The sequence below is a fragment of the Python bivittatus genome, unplaced genomic scaffold, assembly GCF_059951505.1.
Source record: "Python bivittatus isolate LINGU-HERP-01145 unplaced genomic scaffold, Pbiv_v1 ctg000080_np1212, whole genome shotgun sequence".
NCBI classification, from domain to species: Eukaryota; Metazoa; Chordata; class Lepidosauria; order Squamata; family Pythonidae; genus Python; species Python bivittatus.
This window is the reverse complement of record NW_028277035.1, coordinates 76,492,599-76,510,555: the sequence shown is the minus strand read 5'-3', so window position 1 is coordinate 76,510,555 and position 17,957 is coordinate 76,492,599. Positions and strand designations below refer to the sequence as shown.

At 36.8% G+C, this 17,957-nt stretch overlaps 1 protein-coding gene across 1 annotated transcript in view; it reads right to left on the bottom strand.

Moving 5' to 3' along the window:
- MDFIC2 (MyoD family inhibitor domain containing 2) overlaps positions 1-17,957 on the bottom strand; it is an 85,282-nt gene that overhangs the window by 19,283 nt on the left and 48,042 nt on the right. Inside the window, exon 3 of the mRNA XM_088134791.1 lies at positions 6,009-6,047. Coding sequence (XP_087990917.1) covers positions 6,009-6,047 — 39 coding nt within the window. The remainder of the gene's footprint in view (positions 1-6,008; positions 6,048-17,957) is intronic.

Below are 17,957 nucleotides of genomic sequence, written 5' to 3'. Positions count from 1 at the left end.
CAATGTAGCATGCGGGAGAGTGATGATTGATTGATTATGTGCCATCAAGTCATTTTCTACTCCTAGCAGCCACACAGATAGATTTTCTCCATGATGATCTGTCCCTAACCTGGTCCTTCAGATCTTCCAATGGTGCACTTATTGCTACTGTAACTTAGTCCATCCACCTTGCTGCTGGTCATCCTCTTCTCTTTCCTTCCACCTTGCCCATCATTAGAGCCTTCTCTAAGAGCTAGGTCTTCACATAATGAAAGAGTTACAGACCCCTTTTCCAAGCAATACTTAAAGTGATGATATCATATTGGGAAAGATTCAGAGAGTCCACTTCTCCAAGCCTGAGAAGGTAGCCAAACTAGAAACAAACTGCAGCTAAATACTCTATGAAGACCAGCAATCGTTGCACTGTCCAAGTCAGTTTACATTTCCTTACTTTGATTCTTGACTGTTAATTTGCATAGCCACTTTAAGTATGAATGGGATGAAATTATTTTGTCAATGATTATAACCATTAATCCTTGTCCCATTGATTAAGGAAAATGTAGAGACTGCATGCCAAGTTAACTTTGACTTTTTGGAAAACGCTTTCTTTCTTTCTTTCTTTCTTTCTTTCTTTCTTTCTTTCTTTCTTTTTTTTGCACATTTAATTAAAATAAGTGTTGTTAATTTTGCATATATTAAATGTGTCAGGTAAAGGCAATTAGAGGTAGACACTTGAGACATAAGTGGTTAAACCCATTTTGAAAATAGGAACCTTTTTAATAGGTCTCAGCTCCTGGAAGGATTAGAATAAACGTATGCTGGGTTGACATGTGGAGGCATTTCATCTCTCCTATGGTTCTCCTGCTGCACTTTTACTAAAGAAATGGCTTTCAGGGAAGACATTTTGTAGCCAGAACATCATACAAAACAAGAAGTTGTAGAAGGGAGAGAGAGGGATGGCAGGAAGAGGAAGAAAAGACTTGCTCCCACAACCAGTTTAATAAAATTAAAGCAATTTATGTAATATTGATATGTCGATATGTTTTTCAATTATTTTCCCCTGCAATTTAAATAAAACTTTCACCACTTCAGAAATTATAATTACACATCTTCCTCCCACTTTGAAAATGGCATAAGGTGCTCATTTGCAGATTTCTACTCTTCAGATTTTCCCTAAGAATAGAAATGTCATGACTCAGTTAACAATGGTTTATTATTCACATTGATCTCTTTTTTTTATGGTGTTCTTTATCTCAAAAACATTGTAAATCAGATAGCTTCCTCCCACTCTTTTGTTCATCTGCAAAATTTTATTATTCTCATTTAAGAAAGCAATGGAGTGTCAAGAGTCACGATATATTGTTTATATTCCTTTTTTCTTCCTTTACAATTACCTTTAGCTATTAAAAAAAAAACCCTAGCAGTCAGGGAAAAAATATCTGAATTTTTAAAAAGCAGGTAGTTGGAAAAGGAAAGACTAGGATAGCTACAGATGTGCACATTTATTTTATTTTTATTCTATTTTATTCAATGTATATGACCACCCATCTCCCATAAACAGCTCTGAGCAGCAAGCAGAGGTTAAAAATATCAACATAATTATAAAAATGACAATCCACAACACAAAATTTAAAAAAAGAATGTCAGCCAACAACAACTGACAATAATAACAATAATTATATGTATTCAGGGAAGAGGTGGAAAACCTGTGATCCCTCAGAGACCTAAATTCAACGTTTAACTGTTCTGTAGGGACATCTTACACAAAGGAAGGGGAATCTGGTATCACTTTGCTGTATCTTTTTATTGATTTGTTAGATATAGATTGGGTATATTTATCCATGTGTCAGATTTATTATCCTGCTCTTTTTCTAGGAGCTGAAGGCAGATTTTCTCCTCTAATTTCCCTCTATAATAATTTTATGAGGTAGACTGGGATGAGAAAGTAACTGGCCCAAAGTTATCCAGTTTGCTTCCATAGCTGAGGGTAGACATGGACCTCATTCTCCCAAGTTGTAACCAAACTGGTCTTTTTCCTTCCCATCACTAGGTAATCTTATTTAATTGAATTCACCATTGACTTAAACAAACAAACAAAAAATCTAATACCACAGCTCATATTATAAACAGCTTTGTTAATATCAAGCTTACAAGGCTGATTTTTCTTCTTTCATGCACCGAGGGATCTGCCATCTCTTACAAAGGTTGGAAACATTTTTTACCTTAAGAGTTGGAATTTGTAATTCCAAGAATGACATACTTGCCAGGCCTTGCTGGCCTCTTCTTCCCAGCAAGCAAGGGGAGAGTACGAGGTTCACCTAACACTATTCTAGACCAAAACCCATTTTGTAGGTCTCCAAGATCAGTCACCTTTTCTCCATCTTTTTTCTTCTCTTTTTTTCCCCTAAAGCCATCTTATCTGATGAAGAAGAAACCCAAAGGTATGTAACAATTTTGTAAAACTGCAGTAGTCCTATTAAAGGTATTACTCAATGGATTTTGAAGTAATTTTTCTTCCTGAGTAAATAACTACTGGTCCTTCGGGGGGGGGGGGTGTTTTGTTTTTTTCCCCAAGAGGACCATTATCCCATCAAGCATATGCTGAATACCCTGTCTCTGTTTTGCCTTCTTGCTGATCACCAGCACCTCTTTCTTCTTTTGGTTAAGCTCCAAAAGCTGGGCTCACATGACACACTGAATGTAACCTGATCACATTTTAAACTAGTGTTTGATGTGAATCCAGAAATTTGGACTGAGTAAACCTTGGCTAAGTTAATCTTGTTCAAGAATGGCATGAAAACACCATTTATTCAGCACATTTCCAAAAATAAGACATTTGAATAATTTTCTTAGACGCTGATGCAAACAAAGATAAAGTTTGGTATGCTGAGCAGGTGGCTGGCATTGACTCCTCCCTTCACCCCATTCTGGAAAATTATGAACAATTTCATAATAGTATCTAAAAATATGGGGGCAGTGGAGATGAAACCCCATTGATTTTCATTTCCTGAGCTTACAAAGAGCCTTGGAGATCTCTGTAATTTCTCTGAATTTTTTTTCTGCAACTAAGACTATTTAAAAGAGAAGAGTTTGCCTTCAGCTACCTGCCGTCTTTATTACACCCCAACTGGTCAATCCTTGTCATTTTTCATGAAACTTTCAGCTTCAGTTGAGATATTTTCTGCAAAACAAGGCTGGAAAGCCTGAAGGGCACCTGTTGCACAGCCTAACTTTTCAGCTGTAGACTTATTCAGAGGCTTGCTTTATTTTATGGTAAACAATGCTATTGGAAAGCATGTATTGGCATCAATAGGTCCTTCTTCTGCTGATAAGCAGCAACTAGAATAAGGCCTGTCACATGTAAGTCACACATGATGTGTGTATGTGAGTGAGAGAGGCTGTGTGTGAGAGAGAGAAAATGTGTGTGTGTGTGTGTTTGTGTGTGTGGGCAAAACTATACCTGTATACCCCTTTGGAGTAGAGTTGTACTCTCTCCCCTTCTTTGTTTCTGAGCTATATTCAAAGCAAGCACTTTTTTGCTGTCAGTATAACCACTATTGTTCACATCTCCAAATGTGTTTAAAACACAAGGGCATTTTACTCTGTGTATTGTGCATGAGAAATATTGTGAGATGACAAGCTCCAATTGGCAAGTGAGCAGGGGTTTTATTGAAGGAAATAGCAATAGCAAAGAGTGAACTGTGCAACATAATGGTAATTGCTCCTTGAGCCCTGCCAGCACACATTCACTTAATACGACTCGTTCCTCTGTGTCTGCCTCATCAGGACCCAGAGGACCTGTTAGACAACAGCCCAGCCACCTCTCCCCGGGATCAAGCTGTCAGGGCAGACTTGCTTTCTCTTTTTTTCTTTGAGCTAAGCTTTTCCCCCAGAGTTCCTAAAGCTTTTCCAGACTGAAAGCTTTTCTTGAAAAAGAAAAAGAAAAAGAAAAAAAGAAACAAAGCTCCATTCTAAATTACATCACATGAGTACTTTGCCTTCGATTGACAGAACAAAAGAGGTATGTTGAGGGGGTGGCATGGGGGGGGGGTGTTAGATTCCAAAAATACAACCCAGGTTACTTCCCTTTCATAATGATGGCTTGTGGAAGGGATTCACTTCTCTCGGCAATTGATCAGGGGAGATGGGGTATTGCAGCAGATCATTTAGTGAACACTCACACCAAGGACTATAACATGAATAAAATAAATGTACTATGAAAGGACACGATACTGTAAAAAACAAAAAAAACAGGGATAATTATGCCAGAACTAAACCCAATCAGAATGGGCAGACCCTACCTTGAGTATGGCCTCCAGTTCAGGGTCCCACACATCTCTTTCAGACAAACTGGAAGAGATCTACCTCCAAAACCTGTCCATAAATTTCAGTTGATGGAGAATACAGCTGCATGGCTCTTAACTGATGCACAGATAAGGGAAGATAGATTGCCAATACAGAAAGAGATTCATTGGTGAACCAGTTTGGTCTTAAGCTTTCTTGAAAGACCTGTAAACAACATGGTAGTAGACTCCATAAAAGATTTTCTGCTCCCATGTGATCTTGCCTGACAGTAATCTTGTGGGCAGCCCATCTCATTCTTCAGAAAGGAGGTAGGTGACTTTCTAAGATAAAGAGGTACATTTTTGTGGAGCTTCAGCAGGTAGCCTCACTTGGCTGACCTTAGGTGATTTTGGAAGCTAAGTAGGATCAGCCCAGATGATTACTTGGGACAGTATGTGGAAATCCAGGCTGTTTGCTAGCCTGGGAGGTTGACAGAACATTCCAGAAGACAGTAATAGTAAATGCTTTCCATATCATGCCAAGAAAACTACATGGATGAAGTCACAGGTTCAAGTAAAATCCCACAAAATCTTCACCTTTCTCCATATCTATGGGCTGGCCTTCAATAGTCTGTCTGCAAAGACTTAGCAGCAAGTAGTACCCTTCAAATCAAACTGTGGATGATCAAATGATTTGGGCACTCAGGCATAACATTCAGTGCTAGTCATCTCTCCGGTGATGTTAATTGTGACACTCAGTGCAGCTTTTAAATTATATCATTATATCCAATGGGATTGGCCTTTCAATTTCCTTTCCTTTACTCCATTTTAATGGTTTATGGGGATCCAGTAAAATGATGCTATTATCCCAGGAAGGGCTGTATAATGTCCTGTTTCCATCTTCTGGTGGCTTACTTTAACACCTTTGGCTATTGCTCACTTATTTTAAGGCATTTTGAAAATGATTAATTAATTCATTCAAAGCCTTTTATATTGCTGTATTTGCCACTGCAAATAGAGCAATATAAAAGGCTTTGAATGAATGAATGAATGAATGAATGAATGTCTTAATACAAAAACAAAAACAGCTAACCCAAGGTAAGCTAACAGCCCAAAAGCAAAACAAAGCCACAACACAACAGCAAACTAACGATTAGAAAATATATGTACATGCTGACATCTGGACTGGAAAAGACGTATATTGGATTTGCTTACAGTTAAGAGTTGAGACATGGAATGATGAGTTTTGTATTTGTTAATGAATGCTATTATTTTAGGGCTCGGTTTGGACTTTTTGCTGACATCTGGATTGGAAAACACGTTTACTGGACTAACCTATAGCTGAGTTATGGGATGAAGAGTTTTATATTTGTTAACTAAAAAGGGGTGAAGAGATAGTGAAATTGTTTATACTTGTGATAAGGATGGGAAGTGGCTTTCTAAACTATTTTTCTTTTCTCTTTCTATTTTTCTCTCTATTTGCTTTCTTGCATTTTTTATTCCCTCTTTTTTTCATTTTAGTTTGTATTATCTTTTATTACTGTGGCCAACACGTTTAATAAAAATATTATTTTAAAAAAAGAAAATAGATATACATATTTTAAATAAACATTTATGGGGAATTTACAAAACAGGAGATTGAACTTGAAGATACAAACTAATGTAACTCTGCTTTTTTAATCAGTGAATACAATAAATAAGATCTCCAAATATTCAGAAGAAGAGTACCTTAAAATCTGTACTTACTTGGATCTCCAAGAGGATGTAAAATAGGGCTGGACAGTCCTAGGAAGAAGAATGGGAGAGACCAGGAAAAAAAAAAAAAGATATTAAAATGTGGAATTCACTCCCTGACAGTTGGCTGTCTAGCTTCTGTTTAAATTTCACCAGCAAAAAAGAATCTACCAGAACAATCTTGTTCTAATTGTTTTTACTGTATTTAGTCAAAACCTGTTTTCCTGCCATTTGCACTCATTGGGTCAACCATCAATTGCTGTTTATTACCATTTTTTGTTGTTTAGAGGAGGGAGGGGAGGTTGGATATGATTTCAGGAAGAGTCAGAAGAAAACCCTAAGCAATTGGAGGGGGACTCACAATTGCTAGCTTGTAGAAACTTTGTTAGTTGGTTGGGGAGGGAATTAGGCAGAAATAGTGGGAGAAACAGGACTCTTATGTAGAATTGTGCCTTCTATGATCTTTATTTTTCTAAAACACCTAGCACATAACAACTTTACTCTCAGACATTCACAGCTTTTCTAATTTCCTGGTATATCTACTCTATGTTGCATGCATCACCCAGAGAACTCTACAATAGTAGCTATACAACTACTGTATAGGCTGCTGACGGCTAACAAGAGCCCACAATTTTTGCTAATTCTGCCCTTCCTGGAAATCATAGAAATGACCCCTCTGCCCCTTGTACTTGAATTGGGAAATGAACTGATGGCGATGGGGCAACATGATTCACTTACCTCTTCCACAGGGCTGTTGAAGTAAAAAAAAGAAAATTTGGGCCACTGAAGTCAAAATTTAACTTTTAATATATTTTGCAAGTATTATTCACAAGTATTATTCACACTGTCATGACGATAGGGATAAGGTTTAAAGTGGGTGGGCTTCAGACTAGTACATTGATTGGTTATTGGGATTTTTTTCTAGAATCCCAAGACTGATCAAAAAGAGGAGGAAGATAGATATTTTCAGTTAAGGAACTGGAGCACATTCTAACTCTAGAAAAGAAATAAATGTGTGAAATGTGCAAGAGCCTGAAACTGTGGCCAGTCCTAGCAATCTGTCAATAGAGACCAATTGTCCTTTAGTCCATCCCTGGCTAAGCCTCCTGCATTACCATTGCTCCTATACCACCTCATCAAAGCTGCCTGTTTTGGATTTTCTAAAGAGGCTGATTTACACCAGCATATAATGATCCTTATAATGGTGGCATTAATACGACATGGACTCCTTCATGAGCATAGCCTGAACTCTGCCAACAGAAGAGAATGTAATCAGTATCTTAGTTTGATCTTTTTGGCGCAAGTTAGAGAATGAACATCACCAAAAGGGTCAAAGCCAAATATGTTTTCCTTGTTAATCAAACATGCAACATATATGAATGTAATATTAGTTCATAATCAGGTTGAAAAATGTCGCATATAATTGGGCCAATAATTTTCAGAAACTTTCTCATTATTGACTATCCTGGAATCTTGGGTTTTTAGACTACAGTGTAAGAAAGTCCTTTATTTCTGCCACTTGTCTCCTAGTGAAGTGCACCACCCTATTGGGATTGTTTATACATGTCTTCCACAGATAGAGCAAAAACTTTTGCACGTGTGAATATCTTGTTAAAGTCAGTTGAGGATCATGGAGTGTGACAGTTTCCTCGCCAGGCATCTTTACTAGGGATTTTAAGAAAGTTGTTGTTGTTGTTTAAACAGGAGGTCTTTGAAACGTCTTTCATGGAACGATAATTCCCCCTTTTCTTTGTTTTTCTATAATTGTAAGGATCGTTTCCACCACCCATCACACCTATATATGTTCCTCTTTATAACAGATACTGCAGGACCTAAATGAGCTCTGAAGATAAGAAATGGGAATAAGTGTTGTTACTGGATGTCTGATTTGGTGGGAATATTCAGGCGCTCCACAGTCTTGATAGCAATTCTGGGATTTAGTATTTCAGTGCATAAGAATGGCAGACTAAAATTGAAAAGTAATTACTGTGGACCCCCCCCCCCGCCTCAAAAAAAGCAGTTTTTAAACAAAAGAAGAAAGTTGGTGGCTGCAACTTTTTAATAAAAGACCAGTTGCCCTGGAAGATAATTTGAAAGCTGAGGCCAGCACAGAAGGCAGCTTATCTTCTTGTTGATCAACAGTAGCCAGTTTAATAAAATGGCCTCTGTTCTATGGAAGCTATACTGGTTGCCTGAGGGGCTGAGACCCAGAGAGTGACATTCTCAGCTACTGCCCCCTGTTTCTGGAATAGCATGGCCCCTAAGGGCAGGTCAGCCCCACCCTTTTTAATTTTTAGGACATTGGCAAACACACAGTTCTCTTTCCAAGAGCATCTGGATAGGGAGGGATTTAGTCAGACAACAATATTTTTATATATTTACCTTAGCATGATGTATTTTTATGGATTTTTTAGATTTTTATTATATGTCACCTAGACTTGCAATATGCATATAAATGTTGATAATTTAAAAATATGAACTAAGATTTATAAATGAAGAAAGAACATACATATAGAAAGAAGGAATCCCTTGATCATTGATCATTGATATGAACGATTGCTTGCTTAAAATTCTTCATACTAGTGTACTGTGGATAATGTATTCCTTCCTTCTCAAAAAACTAGCTGTTTCATCCAGAAAATGCCTCTTTCTGAATGGATCTTCTTTCTTTCATTTAACTTTCTTCATCTTGGTCTATGTAAATCAGTCAATTGTATCTTTCAAGTGTAAGCGATACTTTTCAGTGTAAGAGCTTTATAACCAACTGTGTCTTTCAGAATGAGCTATTTTTGAAAGAGATCTTCAGCTGGATCAAACTTATTTGGGGGAAAATTGTGAAATCACTCAGCAATCGTTCCAGTTAATCCTGCAGTTGATTTACTGTTTATCTTTTCCTAAAACTTATGCAAATTAATTATATTTAAATAATTTCTGCTTTTAGCAAACAGACACAATGCTGTAAAATATTGGAAAATATTTCCCTTTAGTTGAATAGTAAATAAAAGTATGGGAAACTGCATTGGCTGAAAAATTGATACACCAGCAAATTTCCTTACCGACCTTACACTCAAGATTATTTACGTGTTTCCTTTTTGTTTATTTTCTTTTGGATTATTCTGTATTTTCTTAAGCTGATCTTTAATGCTTTGTTTTAGTTTAAAACACAATTAAAAAGATAGGCAAATCAGCAAAGTAGATATGATGTCAAAACTTCTCAAACGTGCACCTAAAAGTCCCACAGGCTTGAATGCTAAAAGCAGAATTTTACATGTATATAAGAAGAAGTATTAAACAAATTCATCATGACTCATTCTTGGATCTGCGCCTGTAGAACTGCAGCTTAAGTTGCTCTTCTGCTCATACAGGGAGATAAATTCTGTCCCCCCCTCCTCCACACAGCATGTCCATCTCTCCTCTAGGACATCCCCAAGGATTTCCAGCTTCAAAAAAGAGGAAGTGGGAGAAAGATTTGATACAGGGAAGGAGAAGGCAAGAAGAACAAGCCCAAGCTCTCAGGTGAACTCAGCCCCCTTGAAAGTTTAGGGCAGTGTTTCTCAATCTTGGCAATTTGAAGATGTGTGGACTTCAACTCCTGGGGAATTCTAAGAGTTGAAGTCCATACATCTTCAAGCTGCCAAAATTGAGAAACACTGCTTTAGAGCAACACTTTAGATTGTTTATACTAAGGGTGCACAACCCTGAGACTCAGAGCTACAAGTGGTCCCCAACCTCCAGCTGTGGCCCCCAGAGTCCTCCAGAAGTTGCTGTCAATTTTTAGTGCAACAAAAGGGAAACTAATTAAAGAGCAATTGTGTTATCTGCATTTCATTGATTAATTTCAGATTAATTAAAATTACATCCAATAAACATTGGTTTTAATCCCACCCAATTCTTTGTCCCAGCCTGGCGTACTTTATGAAGTGCAGTGCAGCCTTAGATTTTTTTTTAAAGGAGAGTTTATTACAACATTATTTCATCCTTGTTTTTCACTACTGGTTTCCTTGCCAAAAATGAAGATAACAGTTAAAGGCCTTCACAGGGAGGTAAGTGAGCATTTTTGTTACAAAGAAGTCTTCAGCAAAATAAATTATAAAGCTGTTAATTGGTTACTGAGTTTTCTCTAAAGGTATCACAAGGACCTTGTCTTATTCTCAACCTGATCAGCAATCACCAAAACGACTGTTTTTTGACTAGCAAAAATGATGCACGGGGAGAATCTAATCTATTTTATGTGGTTGATTTTCCTCTCTCAACAAGATCCATATCCAAGAAACATATTAGGCGATTTATATTTAATAGGAAACTTATGGGCCCGTCAAAAAGTGCATTTATTTGCTATGGAAATATCAATTAAGATAAATACAAACTAATACAGTAATCAAACAACTCTGATGGATAACATAAACTCCTTCCCCTATCTCCAAAGCTGAACAGGCATGCTAACAAATCTATTTGATCAATATATGGGATGTAAAAAAAAGAAAGACAAGATTGACTGATGAATAAAATGAAACTGACACAAATAGGCTGACAGCCAGTTTCAAGTCTCTTTAGGGCAAATGCAATTAACTTAGAATAATAGACTTGAATTTGATGGTTAGAAATGCATTTTTATTAACAATCAGAATCTGAATTATGTGCGCTTATGAATAAAATTGTACTTATATTTAGCACGTGTGTCTATATACATCTATTGAAGTGTATATTTAAAAAATGGAAGAACATTGCTTTTAAGCACCAGATTGAAAACAAAACTAGGGAGATTTTAAATAAAAAGGTTCATCCAAGCATATCACTAAATATACCAAGTACACAAGTATACAAGTAAATTATACTGAGATAAAACAGATCAATGTATAACAAAGATCATCGTTTTCCTCCAACCAGCACGTCCCTAAATTCCGATGTCTTTGGGGATATACATCTACAATCAGGGATTTTTACCAATTTCATTCTGAAGAAGATAAGTCATTACTAGAAAACTATGCTCATTTTCTTTAGCTTAATAGCTTTTTAAAATGATTCATTTAGGGAGGAAGAGATTAACACTTTATTTACCATGCATTTTATTCCACTAGCAATGCAATCCCAATGACATTTGTCACCCATGTGGAATTCATTGTTTCATAAATAGTAGTGTGAACAGGCTTCCTATGGCATGTTGCTATTGTCATTATTTATAATTTGTGAAATTTGTGAATTTTTGGGAGGGCTGCTTGATTTTTTTAGAAAAAGTCAAAATCAATAAGTTTCACATGGTTTTAATTAACAGGCTAAAAACAACCACAGCACTGTATATATTCTCTGATTTTAAACAACATTCTATTCGCTATTGAAAAAAATTTCTAAAGTCAAATCTCTTTCAGCAAATTGAATAAGAACTGGTAGAGGAAAAAAACACGGGAGAATTTTTGTGCCCAGTAGATGGGCCAGAACAGGGGTGCAACTCTATAGTCAGCAGAAAGTGTTGGAGGTCATGCGAAAAGTTGTGGAAGAGGTTATCTGGCATTTGTTATGGCTTGGGGCTTGGGGAAGTATGTGCAAGAGTCAACAGAAGCTGTAATTCTCTTAATTGATGGCTTTAATATGTTGAACAATAAGTGACGTTACAAGAACATGCAGCATCTAAGAAATTGAGTATCCTAGCCACTCCACAAATTAAATCCAAAATACTGAAACCTCCAGGTATGGTCAGGTAATGTAATCCCTATAAATATGATAAAAGAAGAAGCTGCACAGGGTTATTGTGTGGTCACAGAAAAATCAGGTTAGTTTCTTGCTAATTCTGCAATAGGATATTTTCTTTCTAAAACAACTGTGGTACATCTGACATTAGATAAAGGATTAGGTCCAGCACTTCCTTCATCTGCTAAAGCTGTTTGTGTCAAGTGGTGCTGGGATGAGTTTCTTTTTGGCTAAGAAACCTGATGAACACCTGCTTTAAAGTCATGCTAACTTAACAAAAAATTAAAAATAAAATAGGCATGACAACACTTTAACTTACTTGGCAAAAATGCAATGCAAAGCTAATAATCTAAAGAAAATAGTTATCTTTCAGTATGCCCATTTGCATTAGAAGTATCTTGAAACAAAAATTCAGTATGTAAAAAAAAAATTTTTTTTTGGTTTGTTTTCAGATGCCTGATAAGTGCAGCTTAATTACTCTGTGTTGCATCACAGGAAATGAGAAATTTCTATCCCCACCCTTGAACCATGTGCAACCCCCTCCCCCCAACAGCCCCAAATTACATTTTTTTTCAGGCCAACTTTAGGACATTGTTTCAAGGTTCACAGAGGATTTTAATGGCGAGGAGTGGCTTTCCTCTCAGGGACTTCCTAATTACATTCCCAACTTTAAATTTTCAGGGCAGGGGGACAAAAAAAATCACATCACTGAAATTCTTTGGATCTCTATGTAGAGGGGAGGTGAATGGGGCGCAAGTTACTAAAGAAGGCATTTAGTCAAAAGTGGTAGTACAGAGAGAGCTGAAGTCTAGAGTTAAAATACGGAGGACATGTCATCAACCAGAGAGCAGCAGCAAACAGACTGAGGCTGAGCTGAGCATGGCTATCCAGGATCCCTTGAGCTGGCACTGCCCATCACAGCATTCTTTCTTTTCATTTTTTAAAAATGTTTAGTTGTTTTAAAGATTAGCCTTTGCTACAGTATCCTGGAGCTTATCCCCAGATAAGCATGCTAACTTTCAGGAGAGCAGAAGCAAATTCCATTTTACTGTTGCAGCCATGATGGTGCCAAGACATCAATGAATTGAAAATGTGATGTTGCACATAGACCGATGACAAACTGTCATTTAATGGAAGCAACTATACATAGTAAGAGAGGGAGGAGAGAGAAATGATCTTTGCAAAATCTAAAATTTCTCTACAAGACCATAAAGTTCAGAGAACTAAATGATATGATTGAACAGCTGGTTAAAAACAGGCCAGATGCTAGTTCCAGGGCTATAACAAAGAGTCAGAAGGAAATGGGGTAAAAGGATGTTCACAACTAGCAGAGAACAAAGCGCAGAATAGTAATTGAGAAATAGAGCAAGTGGTTAAGCAGCACCCTTACTTTCACAACACCCCACTCCCAGATGTAGAAGGAGCAGCTCAAAAACTAAACCTTAACAGGATTTGGGGGCAAGCAAATTTAATGTCAGGGCTGGCTGGCAGTCACACACAAAATTCTTGGCTTGATTCAATGTATAGTTTGTTTACAGTATTATGGATACCTCATGACACTTGGAATCCTGAAATTTACCACTGAAACCACAGTGGGTCTCATTTTCATTGCAGTTATATAATGAGTTTGTATCCTTCAAGCAGCATAAAGCCATTTACATAGGTCTTATCAATTAGCTTGAGCTGCGCCTCAGTTCAGATCATAAGCTTGAATCTTTCAGCCTGGGGTTCAGTCCAGGGTTTAATCTGAATGTTCAGATTAAAAAGGCAGAATGTCAGGATCCTAGTGTTTATCCACCAAACTGTGATGGACTGGAATGGTGGGAGGGGAGTAAAGAATGTGCTCTCATCTCCAGAGGAGCGAGGAAGAGATAAGCGGAGGAGACTGGCACCTCCCTAAGAATTCCATTGGTGTGAGCCTGGGAACTGGTTTCATTCTGGGAAGATTCTTGTTAAGGGGTTGTAGCTAATAAACCTTGCTGGATTGATTCTGCATGGTCTCCTGGAGTTCCTTGGGCTAGGCCCGACATAAACTACTTAAGGAAGTCATGCCTTCTCTTCCAAGTCTCTCACCTCAACCCCTTTTTTCCAAGCAGGGAATTTCTCCCCCCACCCTCCAAGATTCTCTGAGGTCCTATCTCCAGGTTAAAGAGGAAACTCTATCCCCAACTTTTCTCATGCCCACAAGACTGTAAAACAATTTTTAAACATCTCAAAACACAGATGGAAATTAGATTTTAAAATAGCCTGTTCCTTGTAATCAAAGTTTAGTTCTTCCCTTTAGCTTTTCAAGATACTAATTGAAAATTACATCCAAAATATAATAAATCAGTAACTGTCTTTTCACATTAATTAAATTTCCTTATCATTTTGTATATATGGAATAAGTGAAAACATCTGCATATTCTTAGAGTTGATGTTATCCTTATAGCTTGATTTAAGAATATGATGTCCTTAACTTGAACCAGGATTGTTTTAGATTAAAGTATACATCTTGTTCCAAGCCAAGAATCTTAAACTTTCAGTAGTTTGTTGGAAGCTACAAGAGCAAAATCATTACTGATGATATGTTATCAAGTTGGTGTAGACTCTTAGCAACTACCTGGAGATTTCAGGTTTTCCAATAGTGCTCAAATCGCCACTGTACTTGAGTCCATCCACCTAGCTGCTGGTCATCCTCTTCTCTTTCCTTTTCCCTGCATTATAGTTTTCTCCATAGAGCCAGATCTTTGCATAATGTATCCAAAATATGATAATTTGAGCCTGGTCATTTGAGCCTCAACTGAGAACTTTGGGTTAATTTGTTCAAGGATACATTTGTATATTTTCTTGGCTATCCATGGTATTGTCAGGAGTCTTCTCCAATACCAAAATTAAAAAGCATCAATGCTTTCTCTATCCTGTTTCTTCAAGGTCCAGAGTGTCACAGGAAAAAACATTGTCTGCATGTTTTGATCTTGGTAAGTACATCATGCCTTCTGAATATCTTTTCCAAGGCCTTCATTGCTACTTTATCAAGTGCTAGTCTATGGCATATTTCTTGCTGTTTGCATTCATTTAGACTTCTTTATATGTAATCTTAGTCCCATTTTTTCACTGTGCTACTTGACTTTCATTACTAGGGCTTGTAGATCATTTGCATTTTAACTATCAGAGTAGTATTATCAGCATAGCACACGTTATTGATGTTCTACCATTTTGTAAAACCACACTCATCTTTCAGTCTAGCTTCTCTCAATATAAATGTTGTTTACTGTTAAATATTTTTACATCTGAAAAGATATCATCTAGCCCATTCACTTGTTTGCAAGATAATCAAGATTAAATTCATGTTTGTAACTGTTCCTGAGGGAAGATAATCTTGGGAATTTTATTTAGAATTCTCAAGTCAAGTTTCCTTCAAGGTATAAAGGACACTATTAAAAAGTTCCAGAATAGTTTGGTAAAGGCAAACGGCAAGAGACCAGTTGCAAATAGGGTGACTTCTTACATATCACCACAAAAGAAGAAATCCATCAACAAAAAAGAGGACAAACTAGATTGCATAAAATTAGCATATGTTAGCTAAGCAACATCAGTGCATATTAGAACCTAATTAATTATATTAGAATGCATCACACCATAGTGGGGAAGACCGAAGCCAGGTGGCCTGTCTGTCAGCTCAGTTTGCTTTTGAGCAACTTCAAGACCCCTGTTCTGTCTTCTTATGCCTCTTAATCATTAAATCAAATTTGAACTGGAATAATATAGGGTGTCTTTACATAGAAATTTGTCCTCTGCCAAATAAATTGCAGACACACTCTCTTCAATAAATGATTCTATGTATTTTCCTTTAGATCATGCTGGCTTTGTTGTTATGGGCTTCTGCTGCTATTCCATCGCCTTGGTGTCACCCCACACTGATTTGGCTATTGTCTGAATTCAGAGAGAAAGGGTTGTCAAATTCTAAATAAGAGCTGATACAGGGAGGAAGGCAGCTGAATAGCTTCTGAATAATCCACTGAGTCCTACACATATAAAGCACTGCAAAAGATGAGCTCTTTCTCCCTGAGAAATCTTGATAACACATGTGGCTTCAAGTATGAACAGAAGGCAACTGCAGCAATCAGTTGATTCAATAGCTAAATAATGCAAAGCATCAACATTTATCTAGTAATTCTTGAAGTAGATGGAATTAATATTCTTTAGTGCTTCATTGAACAATGTCAAGCCCAAAGAGTCAAGGCAAGACCAATTTTGCACCCCATATTTAATCCTCAATCCTTTTCTCCCTGAAATGAAATGGGAAGCTTTGTGGTTGACTTTGATGGAAGCAGGATCAAGCCCTTTCCATGTGAGTGGTGACATGAAAGGTGGTGTTACAGAGAATGATTATATTTAAAACAACCATGATGTGATATCAATGTCAATTCCATTATTTTAACAGATGCAAATTTGCTCTACTCTTGAACTCCAGTGAATTTTGATGGCAATATTAAAGATGTACTATTAAAACTGCTTAAAAGATCTGTTTGCTTCAAATTGCTTCCTTATTTACTTGCACCCATTACTTGTTTGAAGTATGTTCTATCACATTAATGTGGACAAGCAATGGAAAAAAGAAATTTCACATCCATATTTTTGCTTCCTTAAGTGCATGTAGTGCCAGTTATCACACTGTGCATTTATATAACAATTCTGTTTAGCTCAGTCAGCATCTGGCATTGCAAGTCTGAGCACCTGGCAATTTCTGTTAATTCAAGTCTGCCCCAGACTATTGGTCACTCTCTCTGGTGATGGTGAGCAACAAGCAATCATTTACATTTCCCACAATGTTCCTGCTATTCTTTCAGTCCAGGACATTGTGGAAAATTAAAACGGATGGCTGTTTTGTTAATAAACTGATGATGAAGGGATGGGGAAGATAACATAAAAGATGGCATTCTAAAATCTGAATGGGTCTGGTTGTCAGGTGATGATGAGCCTAATGTTACTCAATGAGCTTTGTGGGGGTGAAAAGAACTTTGAATTTAAAACTGAAAATACGCCATACTGGTTTCCTTCATTGCAGATAAATTATTTCCAGCCACAGGTTGGGGTGGTCTAAGGAATAGCACACTTTTCATACTATGAAGCCTCAACTTAGGAAATATTTCCATTAAATGAAAGGTTTTTCCCCCCAACATTGAGATAGAATTTTGAATAAAGCAGAGAAGTTACTAGGCGATGAATACAAAATAAACACTACTGAGTTTAAAAGAATCTTTTTCATTTCAAAGATTTACTCTATTCAATTATAATGGGGAAACATTCATTCTGAGATATAGTCAACTTATATCTGTGGCCCAAACTCACTAAACAATTATCACAGGGGCTAGAAAGTTCTATAGCAAGTTTTGATCAGACTTGCAAACCAAGGTAGTAAAATGGTTGGGGGAGAACATTCCAGTTTGATGAGAGGCAGAAAGCTGTTCTTTTGCCAGCATCAAATATGCAGATTTTCTCATACATTAATGGAATAACTGGCAGTAATCTTGAGAATAGCAAGTGTACATCTCACAGTGTATCACCATGGTGTACTGAAGGGGGAAAAACCTTGCATTAACAAAACAAAACATTCATAAATTTAAAAAAATCAATATAAAAATGGAAAACATTTACAAGTATTACATTAGTGTCAAAACTTGGGCTACTCAAGAAAGCTAAAGTGACATGCAGTGGAACAATTAAGATAAAAGGGGCCATATTTACAAATACATTATTAAGAAAGCAAAACCATGCAATCCACTAATTAATCTTGAATAACTCCTTATTATCATGGGACAACATATGTTTAAATTACAATAATCACCATTTATCTCACTCAGTAAAGAGAACCCTTAAACAGAATATTGGATTATACCTACCCATCATTTTTATTTTCTAAGAACCCCTATTGGACTTTTATAAGACAAGAGATATTCATTTAATATGAATGAATTTATTCCATTCAATTAAAAAACAAAAACCCACACAAAATTAAAGTTACAAGAAATAGGAACTCTGGATAAATTTGTGGGCACAGTGGAGTCTATTAATACCTTGTTGCTTATCTCTCTGGAGGAATTGGCAGACCCTTTTTAGAGATTTGAAGGTTTACTGTATTTCAAGAATAATTGAGCAAGTAAAAGTGAATTAGAAGGAGTTCAGCAATGGAATTCAAGAGGCGGGAGAAAGAAAGAAGTCATGAGAGATCTGTATGTTCCAAACAGCTGCGTGCTCAGCTGAAGGATGAAAAGATCAACTAGATAGCTGTTA